The sequence below is a fragment of the Camelus dromedarius genome, chromosome 17 (assembly GCF_036321535.1).
Source record: "Camelus dromedarius isolate mCamDro1 chromosome 17, mCamDro1.pat, whole genome shotgun sequence".
Lineage (NCBI taxonomy): Eukaryota > Metazoa > Chordata > Mammalia > Artiodactyla > Camelidae > Camelus > Camelus dromedarius.
In genome coordinates, this window is record NC_087452.1 from 22155297 (window position 1) to 22172555 (window position 17259).

A 17259-nucleotide genomic window follows, 5' to 3' on the forward strand; every position below is an offset into this window, starting at 1 on the left:
AAGATTGTCAACTAATACGTACTCACACACAGGGAGTATCTAAGCTGTGTCGCCCTAATTCTTTGGGGTAGAGGTAGACTGGTCTTGCCACTAATTTGCTGCGTCACCCCAGACAAACGGCTTTACTTCACACAAGTACAGCGTCTCATCTGGAAAAACACTAAGCCAGGAGAATTATCTTTTTGACAGTGACAGGAGTGTCTTGACAAATATTTATGGAGTATCTACTGTGTGCGGGGCACTGTTTTAGGCTGTAAAGCTACTGAGGTGAACAAGGCAAGCTTGGATGAGGGCAAATAAACAAGTAAAGGAGATCATTTCCACGTATGCTTCATGCAGTGTGAGGGAGTGTGTGTGAGACCTTATGACGGGGGTCAGGAATGCTCTCTCAGGGAACACGGTGTTTGAGCTGAAACATCGAACCTAAGCAGACACCATGGCTTGCAATCTTTTTTGTTTTTTTGACAGCTAATCTTTAATGAGCCCTAAGTTTATACCTGTTATAATATGTGTAAAAACTGTAGGTGTCCCAAGTTATCTCTCTCAACAGTGCTGTGAGATTAGGACTCCAGTTACATCTTTTGTTGTAGATAAGGAGATAGAAGCACAAAGAAGTGAGTTAATTGGGGAAGATCACTAGCTAGTGATGGAAAAAGAATGGGCAGGTAGGTACTGGGGCTTCAAAGCTTGCGGTCAATTAATCAAATTACTTAATGAGCAGCTCCTATATTCCAGGCACTGTAGAAGTAGATAGAAGCATATTTTGTTCTCCTCCTCCAGCAACATCTAGTGAGTTCTAAATAGATTCCATGCATGGTACAAACTTTTAGAATTGCCCATTTTAGGGGGTGATGGGACTGTCCTCTATCTTAATTGTGCTGGTGGTTGCAAGTCTGTATGAATTGCTCAAAACTGGCAAAACTGTGCACTAAAAGGGTGAATTTTACTGTATGTGAATTATACTTTAATTAAAAAAAGAAAACCCTGAACCTCATCCCTCCACCGCCATCCCCATCAGGGGGCCTTGAAGTGGTCCCTGCCCCTAACTTCCTCGGTCAGGATGAGGGAAGGGCCTTTGGGGGCGGGCTCAGGTGAAGGGATTCAGCCCGGGTGGGCCGGCCGGGAAGCAGGGGAAGGGAGAGAACGGGCGCAGCTGGGCGCAGGGGAGCGATGGGAAGGGCCCGGGGACCACGGGGCGAGCCCGGGGAGGGCGGGGGGATGCCGGGAGAGAGGGAGGGACCTGCGGGCGGGAGGGCGAGAGGCACAGGCCTGGGAGGAGGAGGACGAGGAAGAGGAGGCGTGCGCGCCGGAGCCAGCCGGGGGCCGCGAGGCGGAGGCAGGCCACCGGACACCGGGGGTGCCCGCCCAGGCGTCCCGCCCTCGCGGCCGCGGTGCGGACGGACTGACGGACGGCGCTGCGTGCAGGAGGCGCCCGGCCATGTTCAGCCGGAGCTCCCGGAAAAGACTCTCCAGCCGCTCGGTGAGTGTCCCCGACTCGAGCGGCGCGGATCTCCGGGTACCCCGGGCCCGCCGCGAGCGCCCCTGCCCAGCCTCCCTCCGCCCGGCGGCCGCGCACCTGTGGCCCCAGGTAAGCCGGCCCCGAGGGCGGGGGTGCGGCCGGGGCGCGCGGGGACTCTCGAAGGCGCGGAAGGGGTTAAGGCCGGATCCCCAGTCCCGGCGAGAGCCAGACCGGGAACCGTGGCCCTAAGTGTCACTGTCCGGGGGCGTCGCAAGAAGCCCCCTCCTTCGCCCCTTCCCTTAAGGCAGATCGGAATCCTACCACCCAAGCTCGAGCGTCCAGCCTCTTGAAGCTCTAGCTGCGGACTTGACTTTGGTGCTGTCTTTTGGGGTGTCCCGTGCTGCCCCCTTTCCGGGGGCACCAACCTGGTCCTAGGCGAGCTCGCGATGGTTGCTTCTAGGGAACTCTGGGGAGCAGAAAGGTCTTGCTTTTGTTTCTTAGAAACCCGTGACCAAGGTGTTTGGGGGAGACAAAGCCCCAGCCAGGGCCATTTCTTGGTGGCTTAGTGCCCACGCCAGAGGCAGCCCGCCTGGGTCCGCACACCCTTCCTCAGGCGGGAGACCACCCTGGGGGCACTGGTAGCGCCCCGCCCCAAGTCCCCCACAACGGAGAGAAGCTCTTGAGTTAAATCAGAGCAGGCAGGCATTCCTGCCTGGGACACAAGTGGGGCTTCCGAGGGAGCCTCCGTGGTGGAAACATGCTTGTGTTGTCTTTTTGTTTTGAAGTTGACCGGGCTGGGGCGGATCGAGAGAGGCCAGCCATGTAACGCCTGTGGTGACCAGTGCCCCGGGTTCGCTTTGCACAAATGGAGGTAGGATGCCTTAAATTGAATTCCTAAAGACACACTAATGCAGAGGGGGAAATCTATACATATGTGTCAATGTATATGTATATATGCACACACGTGTATTTTTCGCCTTTGAAATTCACTTGTAAGTCACATGGAAAGAATGCAAAGGCTGTTCCTTTAAGAGTGGGACCACATCTGCTACAAATATTGAAGGTGGAAGTGGTGGCTAGACACTGAGGATGCAGGAGAGGGGGGCTCAGCTTGCATTTTCCTGATGTGAGCGTTTTGGGTCCCTTGTACCCACCCTCTGTGTATCTAAGTCACTATCCCAAACGATTCAACTTAGGCACAACAGTGTTTCCAAGTGCTCAGTACAGCATGTGTAGGATTCCTGGGACTAGCTGGTGTTTTCCAATTGTGTTTTTAATTCAGCCCCTGTAACTCTGGGTCCCAACCACAAATCCACCACTGCCCGCCTGCGCTGTGTCAACCCTCTTCGGTGGCCAGATGTTTCTTATTAATGTGCCGTGAATGTTGACTTCCAGGCAGCCCCAGCCTGGATTGGAATGATTATGTTTGGGAGACAAGGGATCTGGGTGCCCTCCCAGTACATCTGGCTGTTGGGGCTCTGGCTGGGAAAAGTTAGGGTGCAGGCTTGCAGGCTCTATGTTTGCTGATGTAAGGAGAAGAGATGGATCCTTGGCAACTTCATACAAAGGAAGAACAGTGATAGAAGAAAATTCTGCAACGTTGTAACCCATTCTCTCTTTGCTTAGTGCATCGTCCTCCACCCCTCCCCCAACTCATGCTGCTTTGAAGAGGGCTGTTTCTGGATCCTGGGGGGAAAACCTGCTTTGATTTGGTTTTGGTTTTGGTTTTGTTTTGTTTTGTGTTTTGTTTTGTTTTTCTCCCTCTGTGCTTGTTTCTCTACTTTGACCCAGTTGGTTATGTGTACTGGGCACCCAGTTATAGGGTAACTCCCAACTGGCTCCTTCAGAAATTAAATGCTTTTGTTCCTGCTTCTGATGGGTCTGGCAGCCTTTTTGCCTTTGTTTCAGGGCACTGAGCGCAGCCCTGATGGCTCCCGAGCATTTAATAACTTCTGTGTCAGAGGCAAGGCCGGGTGACCTTATAAATATGTAATGGGCAGACACAGGCATCCTTTAGTCCTGCTGCTGTTGCCCAAATAGGTGTGCGCTGGGCTGGCCCCCAGTGTGTCCCAAATGTGAAAGTGGATGGTAATATGGGAATAGGTGTAGAAGCCTTATCTTGTCAACCACAAACAGTGTGACAGCGCTACCGATCATTTCCTGTTTGATCCATCGTGTGCTCTAATGGAAGTGGGGAAGGCACAGATTCTGACTAGAGGCCTGTGGGGCAGTGGTACAGTGTCGGGGTGTAGCCAGGCTCCCCTCCTTCTAGTCTGTGTAACCTCTAACCTCCAGCTAGTCACTTACACTCCTGAGTTCTCAGTTTCCCTATCCTGTTAAATGGGCGTAATAATGGTACCCACCTCACAGCTTCCTTGTCGGGATTAAATGAGGTATTGAAAACACACTGTTTGCCCAGGACCAGCTGCCCAGTAAATACTAGCTACTTACGTCAATTATTTTTAGCTTCCTCTCAGCTGTTGCCCGGCAAGGAGGCATAACTAGCCTGTTTGAGGCTGCTGGGTGTCCCTGTCACTTTAGACCATCATGACCACAGCTATAGCTTCTTGGAGAACCTTAAGCCATTTTGACCCAGCTGACGTTGAGAGGGGACAACAAGTGTTTTATTTCCAGACCATTGTGGAGGCTTTTTTTTAGCAAAGAAAGCCTTTCATGAAGCTGAGATAGGTTTCCATGCCGGAGCAGTGTCCCCCATGAGCAGCAGCAAAGCCTCCATGAATGGGGTTTTTATGGTATCTGCACCCATGGCTGGAAGGACGGCAGCTCAGTGCTTCTGCCCCTCCTCTTCCCCCACGGGCATACTTTTGGGCGACCTTTTGGAGAAGAGGGACAATCGTTTCTGGGCTGTAGCATGGTATTCTTTTTGGCAATTTGAAATCCACTGTGTGCTCACTTACCCAGCTTCTGCCGGGAAGAGGGGGTGCTGTGAGCCCCTGGGAGAGACACTTGTGCCCGGAGAGGAGGCAGGGCTGGCCTGACACAGGCTGAAGGGCTGCCTTTGGTCTGTCCTAAGGACAGTGAACTCCCCTTATGCCAAAGGACCAACACACCCTAAATATGACCACTCCGGGTCTCACCTAGTCTCTCTGCTTCCACATGGTCCCCCTCTAGGCCATTGTCCACACAGCAGGCATCTCCTAAAAGCAGAACAGACTTCTGTTCTTGCCTCCAGGATGAAGGCACTGACGTTCTAGGGAGGAAGCGTGCTGTAAACAAACTTGACTTCCCTTTCTGGTGTGCCGGAGAGAGCTGGGGCTTTGAAGTCCAGAGGGAGCGGGGCCGTGGTCTTGCTCCAGTTTTGCCAAGCTGCGTGACCTTGGGCAAAAGACTCAGGCTCCCCCTACGTTCATTTTCCTCTGCTGTGAGGCTGGGATCTCTCCAATGAACAAATATTTGAGGGCCTGCTTTGTGCCAGGAGCTCTGCAGGTGCCAGGGATACAGCAAAGAACAAAACAGACGAGATTCCTGCCCTCATTCAACAAATAACTACGTGTTGGATGAGGGGGTCCGAGAGGACTCTCGGAGGAGGTGACATTTGCTTGGAGGCTGAAATGAAGTCAGAGAGGAGGGTCCTGTTGATTCAAACCTGGGGCAGGAACTGGGAGGATCACCATCTCGTGGGAGCTTGTTAGAAATGCAGATTCTTATACTTACTGCACCTGACGCTGGGCCTTAACAAGATGCTCAGCTGATGCGTGTGCACAGTAAAGGCGGCGTTGCGCCGAGTTGCCGCGCCCAGCACTGTGCAAGCGCAATTGCTCTCCACACCCTGGGGCTTCCTCTGTGTGAGGATGTTTCAGGTTATGGAGAACTGTTACATTTTATGGGGATTTTCTTGAAGATCATACTTTTGCCCCATTTATATTGTCACCCTCACCTTGAGGTGACAAATGTGGGGATTTATAGGATTAAAAAAAAAAAAAACCAAAAAACCTAAACCCACAAGAATTTCCATGTCTTGGGGAAGTGAGGGCTCATAATTGTCAGCCAGTGCGCGCTCCTGTCCACCTGATCTAGGGCAGCTGGGGAGCAGAGACGGGTGCCGCTCCCTACAGGTGATCTGGCCCCAACAAAGCAGCGCCTAGAGACAGCCTAGGGCAACCCTGCAGAGGCCGAGCTGCAGAGGGAATTCTTTTTTCTTTTTCTTTCTTTAAAAATCGAAGTATAGTCGGTTTACAGTGTGTGTTAATTTCTGGTGTACAGCATAGTGATTCAGTTATATATATATATATTCCTTTTATTATCGGCTATTACAAGTTATTGAATATAGTTCCCTGTGCTATACAGTAGGACCTTGTTGCTTATTATATGTATATAGTTTCTATCTGCTAATCCCAAAGTTCTAATTTATCCCTCCCCCACTACTATTTTATATATAATAGTATCTGCAAATCCTGAGCTCCCAATTGGGGATTCTCATTAAGAGGGAGATTAAGGCATCTTTGTGGACTGTAGCCAGAAGAAAATCATTAATAACTAGGCACTTAGTGCAGTCTGCTATGAGACAGCTTTCTCACCAGGGATGGGGGTGCTGTTAATTGGACTTGCTTGTTTGTATCCAGCTTAAGCAGGAAGGGCAAAATGGCCATTTTTTTTTTTGCAGTGAAGATCTGCCCTTTAAACGCTTAGGCACTGAGGGATAAAAGTAATAATGATACCAAAACAACATCAGCAGTGACAAGGCTGAGGGGCTTACTCTGTCCAGAGCTGTGTCTCCGTCTCCACGTTTTGCCTATGTCTCTGTTTCATCCTTACCAGACCCTGTGAGGAAGATGTGATGATTTTCCTGACGAGGAGACTGAGGCTCAGAGTAGTTCAGTAATTGGCCCAGGGTCTCCTGGCTACCAAGAAAGAAGCTAGAATTTGGCTCAAAAACCCAGGCTCATTTCCCTGTGACTCACTGCCTTTCGTTACTTTTCTGTTTTAAAGTAGAGGTCACAAACTGGAGACCCTCAAGTCACATCCACCCTACAGAAGGGTTTTATTTGGTCTGCATGGTATTAAATGAGGGGGCTTTTTCTAACATTAAAACCCAACTTTCCAGCTTCTCTTGAAAAATCCAAAGATGCAGAAGCATGGGGCTTACTTTCCCATGTGGCAGTTACAACAGCAAGCAGAGTGTCTCCCTTCAGATGAATGTGACCCTGGCTCACCATAGTCACCGACATTCCAGTTGCATGTAGGGACCTCTTCAAATACTTAGGGGACATATTAGGTCCAGGAAGTGATTGGAGCTTACAGATCCTGAATGAGTATTCTCATCTTTCCAAAAATGATATTAAAAAATTGTAAGCTTTTGTCATATTAGCTATCATTTTCAAAGCATGGACAATGGCAGGAGAGTGTTTTACATCCTTTCTGTCTTTCACTTGGAGATGGGTGCATTTATTTACACCCATTTTAACAGGTAAGAAACTGAGTCTCAGAGGAAACTACAGCCCCCTAGTATTCCAGCTGTCTGACTTCAAAATTCTGTGTTCTGGACCAGGACTTCTTAAATTAGGCTGGTTTATGAATCACCAGGAGATCTTGTTCAAATGCAGATTCTGATTCAACAGGCTGGAGGTCAGGGGACTGAGATGCTGCATTTTTCACAAGCTCCCAGGTGGTGCTGATGCTGGAGGTCCAGGGACCACACTTTGAATAGGAGTCGACGAACGAGGTCCTGCTGGTCAAATCTGACTCTCTACCTGTATTGTATGACTCATAAGCCATACATGGTTTTTGGGTTTTTTTGTATATAAATATTTTTATTGAAGTATAGTCAGTTCATAATGTTGTGTCAATTTCTGGTATACAGCATGATACTTCACTCATACATGAACATACATATATTTGTTTTCATATTGTTTTTCTCCATAGGTTACTGCAAGATACTGAATACTTTTGTTCCCCTGTGTCATACAGTATAAACCTGTTGTTAATCTATTTTATATATATTAGTCATACATGACTTTAACATTTTTAATAATTGGAAAAAATTGAAAGAAGAATAATACTTCATGACACGTGAAAATTCTATAAAATTTAAATTTCAGTGTCCATGAATTATTACCTGAAAAAAGTCACGTCCATTTGTTTATATTATTATCTGTGGCTATTTCCTACCTACAACAATAGAGTTGAGTAGTTGTAACAGAAAATGTGTGGCTTACAAAGCCAAAAACATTTATCATTCGTCCTTTTACAGAAAATGTTTGCTGACCCCTGGCCTATACCACTATCAAGGGAATATGCAAATAGCTTCTCTTAGTTTTAGAAGAAAGGAATCTGAGACCCTTTTGGAATCAGGGCTAGAGGAAACATACCCTCCAATCTGGGTGAGAATGATGCTAAAATCAAAGGCAACCAAAGAACCAGGGAACAGACCAAAGCCATTTCTAAAGGGCATGTGGAGACGAGGCTTGCCACACCAGATCAATGAACCACCGGTGGGCTCTAAGCTCCTTGTAATCCCTTTAACGTTTCAGCTTTGCTGATAAATGTAGATTTGACTCTTACATTAAAAGGCGGGCTTTCAGAACAAGCCTCCTGGAGTTGCACTTTCATGAGCGGCTGACATGGAAAGCCCAGGGCAGTGGTAGCCTTGTGAAGTCGTTTTAATTATGCGGAGCGGTTAGTCTGAGGACAACAGCGGCTGCCTTTCCAGGCAGGATGCTTGGGCTCGGAGCAGCCGCTCCCGAAGCAGCGCTTACTGGGTCAGCCAAGACTGCGCCTTGAAAAGCATCTTTCCTTAGTTGCCCTGGCAATTGGGTTGATGGATGACTGGAGGGGGTGGTAATTTGGGGAGATGCCGGCCTGGTTTCCTTTAGTGGGTTGTAATTTGGCTAAGAAATGGGTTCCCACTGATTATTTTGCTTGGGGAGGAAAAACACTCTGTCTCAGTCAACTGATGTGCCAAGGAAACGGAAAAAAGGAGATGGAGGGGGTGTGTGTGTGTGTGTGCGTGTTTGTACACGCATGCGTGAAAGACATGCTTGGAATCCTCACGGTAGGAAAAGAGACTTAGGTGAGCTACTTGGCTCACCTTATGTCACTGGCATTTGGTAATATGCCTGATAGAAGTTAAAACACCATCAGCTCATCCCTATATATCTGTATTGTCTCTTGATATTGAAATAAGACATGGCTATTATTAAAGATTTAAAATTCACACATGCAAACATGCACACATAGAAAACATATATAGGCAGGGAGAGGAAAACCCATAATCCTACCTTTGAGAGCCACGGTCAGCAAACCACAGCCAGAAGGACAGAATCATCCTGCTACATGTTTTGGTATAGCCCACTAGCTAAGAGAGTTTTCACATTTTTAAATGGTTGCTCACCACGCCCCCCCCCAAAAAAAATCAAAAGAAGAGTAAGATTTTGTAGCATATAAAAATCACATGAAATTTAAATTTGAAATTCATAAATAACGTTTTAACAGAACACAGCCACTCCCATTCAGCTTAGTATCATCTGAGGCTGCCTTTGCAGTAGCAGAACTGAGTGGCTGAGACAGCCCTCGTGGTCTGCAAAACAAAGTATTTTCTAGCTAGCGCTGTACAGGAACAGTATACTCAGCCCACCACTAGGGATGTATGTTGTTTATGGCTTGACATTTGTTTACTCAGATTCATTTGAATTATTATTTATTAACAAGCCTTTACAGAGAATATACATTCCACATACGGTCTTTTATAGCTTACTTTTTTTATACTTAGAAATACTTCTCGGACATCTTTCTGTGTCAGTATACAAAGGGCAAAAAGATCCAATTCATTTATTAGCTTTTAAAATCCAATGTATGGATTATCATTGAATTAAATGTTTTCTATTCCAGGCTACTTCGGTTTTATGTTGTCCCTTATTATACACCATATGACAGTAGCCTTCTCATGCTGCAGCATGCCTGTGTGGAGCTCTTATCAAATTACCCTCCAAAGAGATGTCACCAGCTTCCACCACCATTCTTTAAAAAACTCAAGTATATTTCAGTGTTTTCTTTGGGCTGAAACTTTGAAACATCTCGCCTTGGGGGGCAGCCTGGCAATTAATCTGTGTTTAATCATCCTGAGTGACAATTTGTACCTGAAACGTAGTGAGAAAACAAACACAGAGTGTCCATGTCAGTCATCCTTTTTTTTTTTCCAAATACATTTTATTTGTCTTTAATCCCACAAGTGATATCCACATTCGGCTGAAAGGTGGTCATTCACCCTTACGCTGCTTTTGTTGAAGGTTGCTGGGTTGAGGGGAGAATCGAATGAATTTGTAATTTTGTGGTCTCTGGGTTCAGAAAGCTGGGGGATTATCCTTTAACTCCGCGATTAATGAGTACCCTGGAGGGAATTCCCTGTGAACCGAGGGAGCATTCCCTACAGGGAGTGATTCCTCGATCATTGAGCATTGTGAGATCAAAAGGGTTCTACCCGCCTGGTGTATGGGAGAGTCATGGAGGCTGATCTCTGGGGAGAAATGTGTATTTCCAGGCAGTGTCAAAAAAAAGCCCAAAAAACTGCTATGAAGCTTGTAAGGGCTTCTGTGGGAGCATTCGAGCCGAGTGGTTAAAGGCACAGTGTTTGAAGATATTTTGCTGGAACTGTAGTCTTGGTTCTGCCTCGTACTGGCTGAGTATCCTTAGGAAAATGACTTAACCTTTCTGGGCCTTTCTTGGTTTCCTCACCTGAAAACCATAATATTACTTATTACTATGAAGTTATCGTAGGAGGTTATTGTGAGAGTCAAATGGGATAATGTGTGCAATGCGCCCCCCTGGGCGTGGTGTGTAGCATGGGCTCCATATACGGCTGTGTTTGGAAGAAGCTTAATGGAAACAGCATTGGCTAAGGACGAAGAAGGTCTGGGTTCACGGCCCTGGACATTATAGGTTATATGACAGAGAATAAGTCACCTCTCCACTAGGAACCCCTGCGCTTCCTGTGTGCAATGTGGGTGATGTTCTTGTCTTAGGGACTTAGAAGGGAGAGAGGGAAGCCCCCACACAACCATGTGAGAATTTAGGGTCTAAAGGAATGAGACTTGCTGATGGAACAGCAGATTCCTGCGGCCCATCACACACTCCCCTGGGGACACAGACACCTCCAATGAAGCAGAATTTAGAAGAATTAGACCCTATACCCTCTCAATCTCTTTGCTGAAGTGAAGTGTGCATGTGATGTTTGTAACAGCAATTGGCAAACTATAACAGGAAGACAGCGTTTAAACTCTGCCCCTGGGGTCACTATATAAAAAGGGGCTTTTTTCATGCCTCAAGCCCAAGCCTGTGAAAATTCATGTCCAAGTTGAAAACCACACATCAGCAAGGCAATACCTAATTCATTTTGCCCTAGCTGGCTTAGTAAGTCTTGAGTTTTTGTGGTGCCAAGTGCTTCCATTTATATGATCACCAGTCCTAAAGCAGAAGTTCCCTTTTCTAAGGCATGAGAAACAAGGATATTTATGCAATGTTTGAACCCCAGGTCGTACCCCGGAAAGTCCTGAGATAAGATCTGGACTGTATGTATATTTTGTTGACATTGTACAGGATATAAAATTTTAATTAGTTGCCAAGATTTGATATTTTGTGTAAAAATTCACATGTGAGGTTTTCTCTGGAATGATGAAAATTGCTGACCGCTCAGGGCTCATATTCCTTGCTTCCTTTTAGATGGAACACACGTGTTCCACTTTTTCACAGTCCCCACCGTTCTCTCATGCCTGCCTCACCCATTTACATTCCTGGCCACTGTAGACATCGGATATTGTGATTGCTGATTTAAAGCAGTGACTGAGTGAATATGCACTCCTGGAAGGGCAGATTGGAGTGAAGGTGCCTCTTGGCTGGAGTAACGGCACTAAGCAAATCCTCTAGGCAGTTGCGCCCTCCCTATCTGGAAGATGCTCGTGGGAAGGAGCTGACATGATTGAGGACCTGCTGTGTGCTTGGCTTCTTTCATACATCACCTCTCGTTGTCCTCAGAACAATATTCTGAGGCATGTATTTTATCTCCTACTTTGCCCAGGGAAGTTAGGTGACATGCCCTAGGGCGCATAGGTAATAAGTAGTGGAGTCAGGATTTTTTTTAATTTTTTTTTTTTGGGTGGGGGGAGAGAAGTAATTAGGTTTATTTGTTTATTTACTGTTTTTTTTTTTTAAAGGAGGTACTGGTGATTGAACCCAGGACCTCATGCTTGCTAAGCAGGTGCTCTACCACTTGAGCTATACCTTCCCCCTTGGAGTGAGGATTTGAAACCAGGTCTTTAGGCCTTGAGATCGCAAACTCTGTAACCAAGAGAGAGTGTTAAGCTCTGTCATTCTGACTCTCCTGGTCTAAATATAAAACGGTACCTTCGGGAAAACAGAGTCTTATATCCTCACTGGCCTGAGGATGAGATCTGATTGTTGTCAGGATGTCTGAAGAACCCTGGGCGAGTTGGTTTATTTGAGGCTGAGGTCTTAAAAGTGTAACTCCTATAAAATTAGAGGGTGTGGTGTTGAGCTTATTGGGGTGTCTGGAAGGTGAGAAATTGAATTAAACATAATGCAATTTCCAGTAAAAGGCTACTTTGCGATTTTCTAATCGAATCTGCATACATTAAAGGGGGCTGCATTCAGCTTCTTTATAGCTTTGATGTTAAATTGTAGGGTCCGGGGAGCTTGTGAAAGAGAGGGTCTTCAGAAATGCCATTTGCATGTGTCCTAGAGGAAGCCTAGGAGTTCACAGCACATCCCTTCATCAGCCAACTTGAAGTCAGAACAAGCTAAAAATAAACAAGTTGGTCATTAGCTGGTCTTCGGACCTATGCTTTTGAACTTTGGGTCCCCAGTGCTTTACTGATCCTGACACCACGTTGCAGAGCAGACGCAAGCACATTTGCCTGTTGGAAGGCGTTTAATGAGAGCGTTACTTGATTTTATGTTTGGTAAACTACTTGGTGATGCAGAAAGGGCTTTCACAATTCTTAGAAACTGACTCATTATGTGTACGTGGATCACCCCAAGTGGGCCCTCCAAGTCTGAGTGCTGAGGAATTAGGCCTCCGGGGGACTTATTAAAAGAACGCAGGTGTTTTCTTTCTTCAACGACACTAGGAAATTACTCTGATAATGTAATTTCTCCAAAGTCTTTTGTTCCACAATCAGACACCCAGGAGCACCCCTGTCATTTGCATCCTTGATGACTTGGCCTTTGGGGCTTCTCCAGCGACTTACTGAGTTATTTGGAAATCATGACCGGCTTCCCTCATTTTTATGAAGCCAAAAATTTGGAGGTAACAGATAACTGGTGAGAGTCTACCTCATTTTGAGTCTGGAGAATTTGAAGCCACAGGGAAGGACATGTGAATGTGTCTTCCCGATTTATGGGAGATGGAACAGTTTAACAGAGGTCCAACAACTAGAGATTTGGGGTAATTTTTTTTTTTAAACTTCAAAATCCTGGTGACAATAGCATTTTAAGGCAGATTTCTTTCTCATTCTACACTGATACTGATATAGTTGTTGGATGATAGGTGTGCAATATGGACAGTTTGGAAAATTCAACAGAGTCAAATGATTTCTTAAAAAATAGCGTTAACTCCATTACCCAAAGAAGAATACAGACCTCTTAGCATGAGAGTGTGATTTCCTTCTGGTCTGGTTTCTTTATGATAGAGTTTTTGAGAGCTGCCGAAACAGATGACTCCAAACTGGGTGGCTTCAAACAACAAACAACAAAAAAATATTATCTTGCAGTTCTCAAGGCTGCAAGTCCAAAATCAAGGTGTCGGCAGGGTTGGTTGCCTCTAGAGGCTCTGAGGGAGAAGCCATCCCATGCCTGTCTTGGCTCCTGGGGGCCCTTGGCAGTGCCTTGGCCTTCCTGGCTTCCCCATGTGTCAGTCCCATCTCTGCCCCTGTCACTCCGTGGTGCTCTCCCTCTGTGTCCCCGTCCATTTCTCTTCTCTTCTAAGGGCTTGTCATTGGATTTGGGACTACCCTAATCCAGAGTGATCTCATCTCATGGTCCTTAACCCAATCACCTCTGCAAAGACCATTCTTTTGTTTGCTTGTTTATATATATTTTTATTGAAGTATAGTCAGTTTACAATGTGTCAGTTTCTAGTGTACAGCATAATGCTTCAGTCATACATGAACATACGTATATTCATTTTCATATTCTTTTTCACCGTAAGTTACTACAAGATACAGTGCTTTACAGTAGGACCTTGTTGTTTATCTATTTTATATATAGTAGTTAATATCTGCAAATCTCGAACTCCCAGTTTATCCCTTCCCACCCAAAAGACCCTTTTCTAAATACACTGGGAGATTCCAGGTGGATCTTTTAAGGGACCACCATTCACTCCATTGTAATCATTCCTGTAATGAAGCGTCTATTTACAGTTTCGTATTCTTAAGCAGTGTGACCAGTTTGGGCTTTCTGCATGTGTTACTTGTAAAACTACAGGGATATAGAAGGACTAGGCCTTGATTTGTGGGTGCTTTTGTGGGGAATATGCTTTACTTATCTTTCCTAGGCCAGTTTAATGTTTGCAACAGGAGGGGATTGTGCAAGCTGCTCTGTGTGGATGAAACTCTGAGATGGAATTTGCTGCCTTGTTGATGAATTAAGCTGTCTGAATCAGTTGACCCCCGGGTCACCCTATGAAGTCCATCCATCTTCTGTGAGCTTTTGCTGGGCCTCGCCAAGGAGATGTGTAGGAAATGAACTGGTCGTGTGCGGACAGTTATTTGTGGGAAGAGTTTTTGGCCCTAGGGCCTTTTAATTAATGTCCAGGTTATATTATTGATTCGCTTTCAAAGGGGGAAAAAATGGGCTTCCTTGGAAAAGGAAATTCTTCATAATCCTAGAAGTAGGTCCCATTTCCACAGAACTCTGCCGGCGCTAACTCATTCTGCCCCTCCCTGCTCACCCCCGCCGACTCCCCCGCCAATTTTCTATAAACACAATCAGAAAAGGTATAGCAGTAATTGTACTTTCTCATTGCCTGATTTCTGTTCAGCCTAACATGAATGGATCTAGGCTTTTCAGAATAAATTATGTGAAATAAAATGAAAGCAAATGACAATTTTTTTTTTTACCGTCATGTTAGCTGTCATGAACTGAACGTTTACAATGTGCCGGGGATGTTATATTCTAAGCACGTTTCCTATTTTGTGTTATTTAATTCTTGAAACCCGTTATGAGATAAACACCATTATCCACATGGGTTTCATGAGGAAGCAGAGAGGCTGCAAGTGTGGGTTACTTTCCCAAGGTCACGCAGCTTCTTAGCACTCAGACCAAGGTTAGGTCTTATAACCCTGACTGTAGTTGGGGTTCCTGAACACCGTATTATGTGCCTGGCTCCGGAGGGGTCGAATAGACAGACTCTGCACAGTGGTTTTCACACTTTAAAGCATCACCCCCCTCAGAGTTTCCCATTCGTTAGATTTCAGTTGGTGCTTAGAATTGACACCTAATAAAATTGGTGCTGCTGCGGCTTCTGGCCCAGGGAACACAGTTTGAGAACCGTCAGTCAACACCATAGCCCTGCCCTCCAGGACTTACAGTCACACCAGGGAGACCAGATAAACGTGATTCCAATGACTGTCCAGCCTAGCAGTTCATACACTTTCTTATTACAAAGTAGTGTAGATTACTATTCATGATTGGTATGGATGTTGAGGGCTGGCAGTTTAGATTGGAAAGAAGGTTCCCGCCCCCTCACTTAAGCTTTAATCTATTCTTGGCCTCATCCTCTTCCCTATTAGTTAGAAGCGCTGGAATTTAATAAAATGATTTTTAATCTCTTTCATCAACTGAAAAGTAGAACCAAGCCACGGTCTGGTGTCTGTGAAGATGACTAAGGATGACTGAGATGTTCTAGCCCCAGTGGAGAGTGAAATACATGGTAAGGCCACAGAAGTGAAAGCAGTATGGTAGTAGAGCAGGAATACACCCCTGCGACAGACTAGAACATCTCCAAAAATCGACCCAAGTCTTGAGGGACAATGGTCTGCAATAAAGGTGACATGTAAAAACAGTGGGGGAGGGAGTCAGTAGGACACGCAGCATTCCACTTGGAGTAAAAAAAGTTCATTCAAAACATTTAGGTTTAAAGAATATGTAATTGATGATGGACAAATGTGTTTACAAATTTGGAAAGTTAAAAAACTGTCTAAATTCACATATTTTCCCTTCCTTTTTCTCTTATTCCCCGGCCACTTGCCACACTGGCCACCTTACGGGTCCCCAAACACAGCAGGCTTATTCCTGGGATGGGACCTCCCCCAGGATGGGCTGCTTTAGATACCCATCAGTTTTGCTCTCTTGCTTCCCTCCAGATCTCTCCTCCGATGCTGTTCCCTTAGAGCACTGTTCCCTGACCAGCCTAAAATAGGATTCCCCAGTCACTCCCTTTTCCCTTCCTCTCTCTTAAGTTTTTTAAAGAGCATTTATCACTACCTGACATTATATTTTTAATGGATGATCTGACTTTCATTCTCACACTAGAATTAGCTAATGTAGCCTCCACAAGAATTTTTGCTTCATGAGGATTTTGTCCCAGGTCTCTTTTCAATTTCCCAACACCCAGAAAAACACCTAGTGCAGAGCAAAAATCCTGATAGAACTTGTTGAAGGAGCAAATGAAAGAACGACTGATACAAAACCCAGACGTCATAGAAAGATGGGTTATTTTGACATGAATAATTTGAAAATTGTCAAAAAGAAAATTGAAAAAAATTATTCGAAACATATATGATAGACAGAGGTCTAAATTTTTAAGAAATGAAAACCTCTAAATTAGAGAAACGTGAGATGACTCATTAGAAAATTGGGCAAAGGATCTCATCAGGCTGATGTACGAGTGCGTATCGTTTCCCTAGTAATGATACCATTTCTGTTGTTTCCATTTATTTGTGAGTCCAGCATAAACAGCTGTTGGAAAATATATTTGTGTAGAATGGTGAAACCGTGTTCAATGAACTGAGGCATCTCTTTTCCTAGGAAGTATTAAAATAGTATGCAAACTCATGTTTTGGGCTAAGCTTTGTTGGCTTCTGTCAAGAAGATTAAAAGACCTTTTTTAAAATTCTTTCGGATTGGGAGTTGTCCATGGGTGTAAATGAGAACTGTCGCTGTGATAGTGCGATCCAAGAGACTGCAGGAAAACAACAAATACAGGATTATGATACTTACACCATCAAAAAGTCACTTCTCCACCTAGGGATGTGGCCATCTGGCCACTCATGGAAACATTTCTGTTTTCTTGTGATGATTTGGGAGTGGTACTTAGTGAGCTGGGGACAGGGATGTTGAATGTTCCGTGGTCCCGTGGGAGAGTGCCATCACAGTGAAGGTGGTCCTGCCAAAATGCCAGTGCCCTTATCACCCAGTGAGCAGCAGTGGAAAGTGTTGCCAGCAGCAGATGCCCTTGGGAAGTGCTCAGTGCACCTCTGATGTTTGGAAGCTTATTTAATTTCTCTGGACCTGTTTCCCTCATCTCTAGATGGAGGAAAATAGATTGTGGAACTGGGAAGGGCCCCACCATTATTGATACATGGTAACAGTATTACTAAGGCTCTTCTCAAATAGCCAGCCAAAGAGATCTGGGCAAGAAGAAATTTAGGAGAATAGAAATTTTTCACTCAGTCCCCTTGCTGGATAAACCATCCTCTGCAGGATGCTGACACTCTCCTTATCCCTCTGATTGTATTGTAGACTGGTTTATTTACCGAGTATGAATTTGTTTGTTCCTGACACTATGCCAGTTACACCTGCTACTGTAGTTAGGTAAGTTACCTACATAA

General features: G+C 45.4%; 1 protein-coding gene across 3 annotated transcripts in view; it reads left to right on the forward strand.

The window, feature by feature from the left end:
- The first annotated feature begins 1243 nt into the window (after positions 1 to 1243).
- Positions 1244 to 17259, forward strand: part of PRICKLE2 (prickle planar cell polarity protein 2) — a 313308-nt gene continuing 297292 nt past the window's right edge. The window contains exons 1-2 of one of the 3 annotated variants that reach the window (XM_031470678.2): positions 1244 to 1480; positions 2245 to 2330. In XM_031470678.2, the coding sequence (XP_031326538.1) occupies positions 1439 to 1480; positions 2245 to 2330 (128 nt within the window). In that variant the 5' untranslated portion in view covers positions 1244 to 1438. Of the gene's footprint in view, positions 1481 to 1504; positions 1589 to 2244; positions 2331 to 17259 lie in introns of those variants that run through there. The other 2 variants (XM_031470677.2, XM_010986378.3) reach the window with 2 other exon arrangements.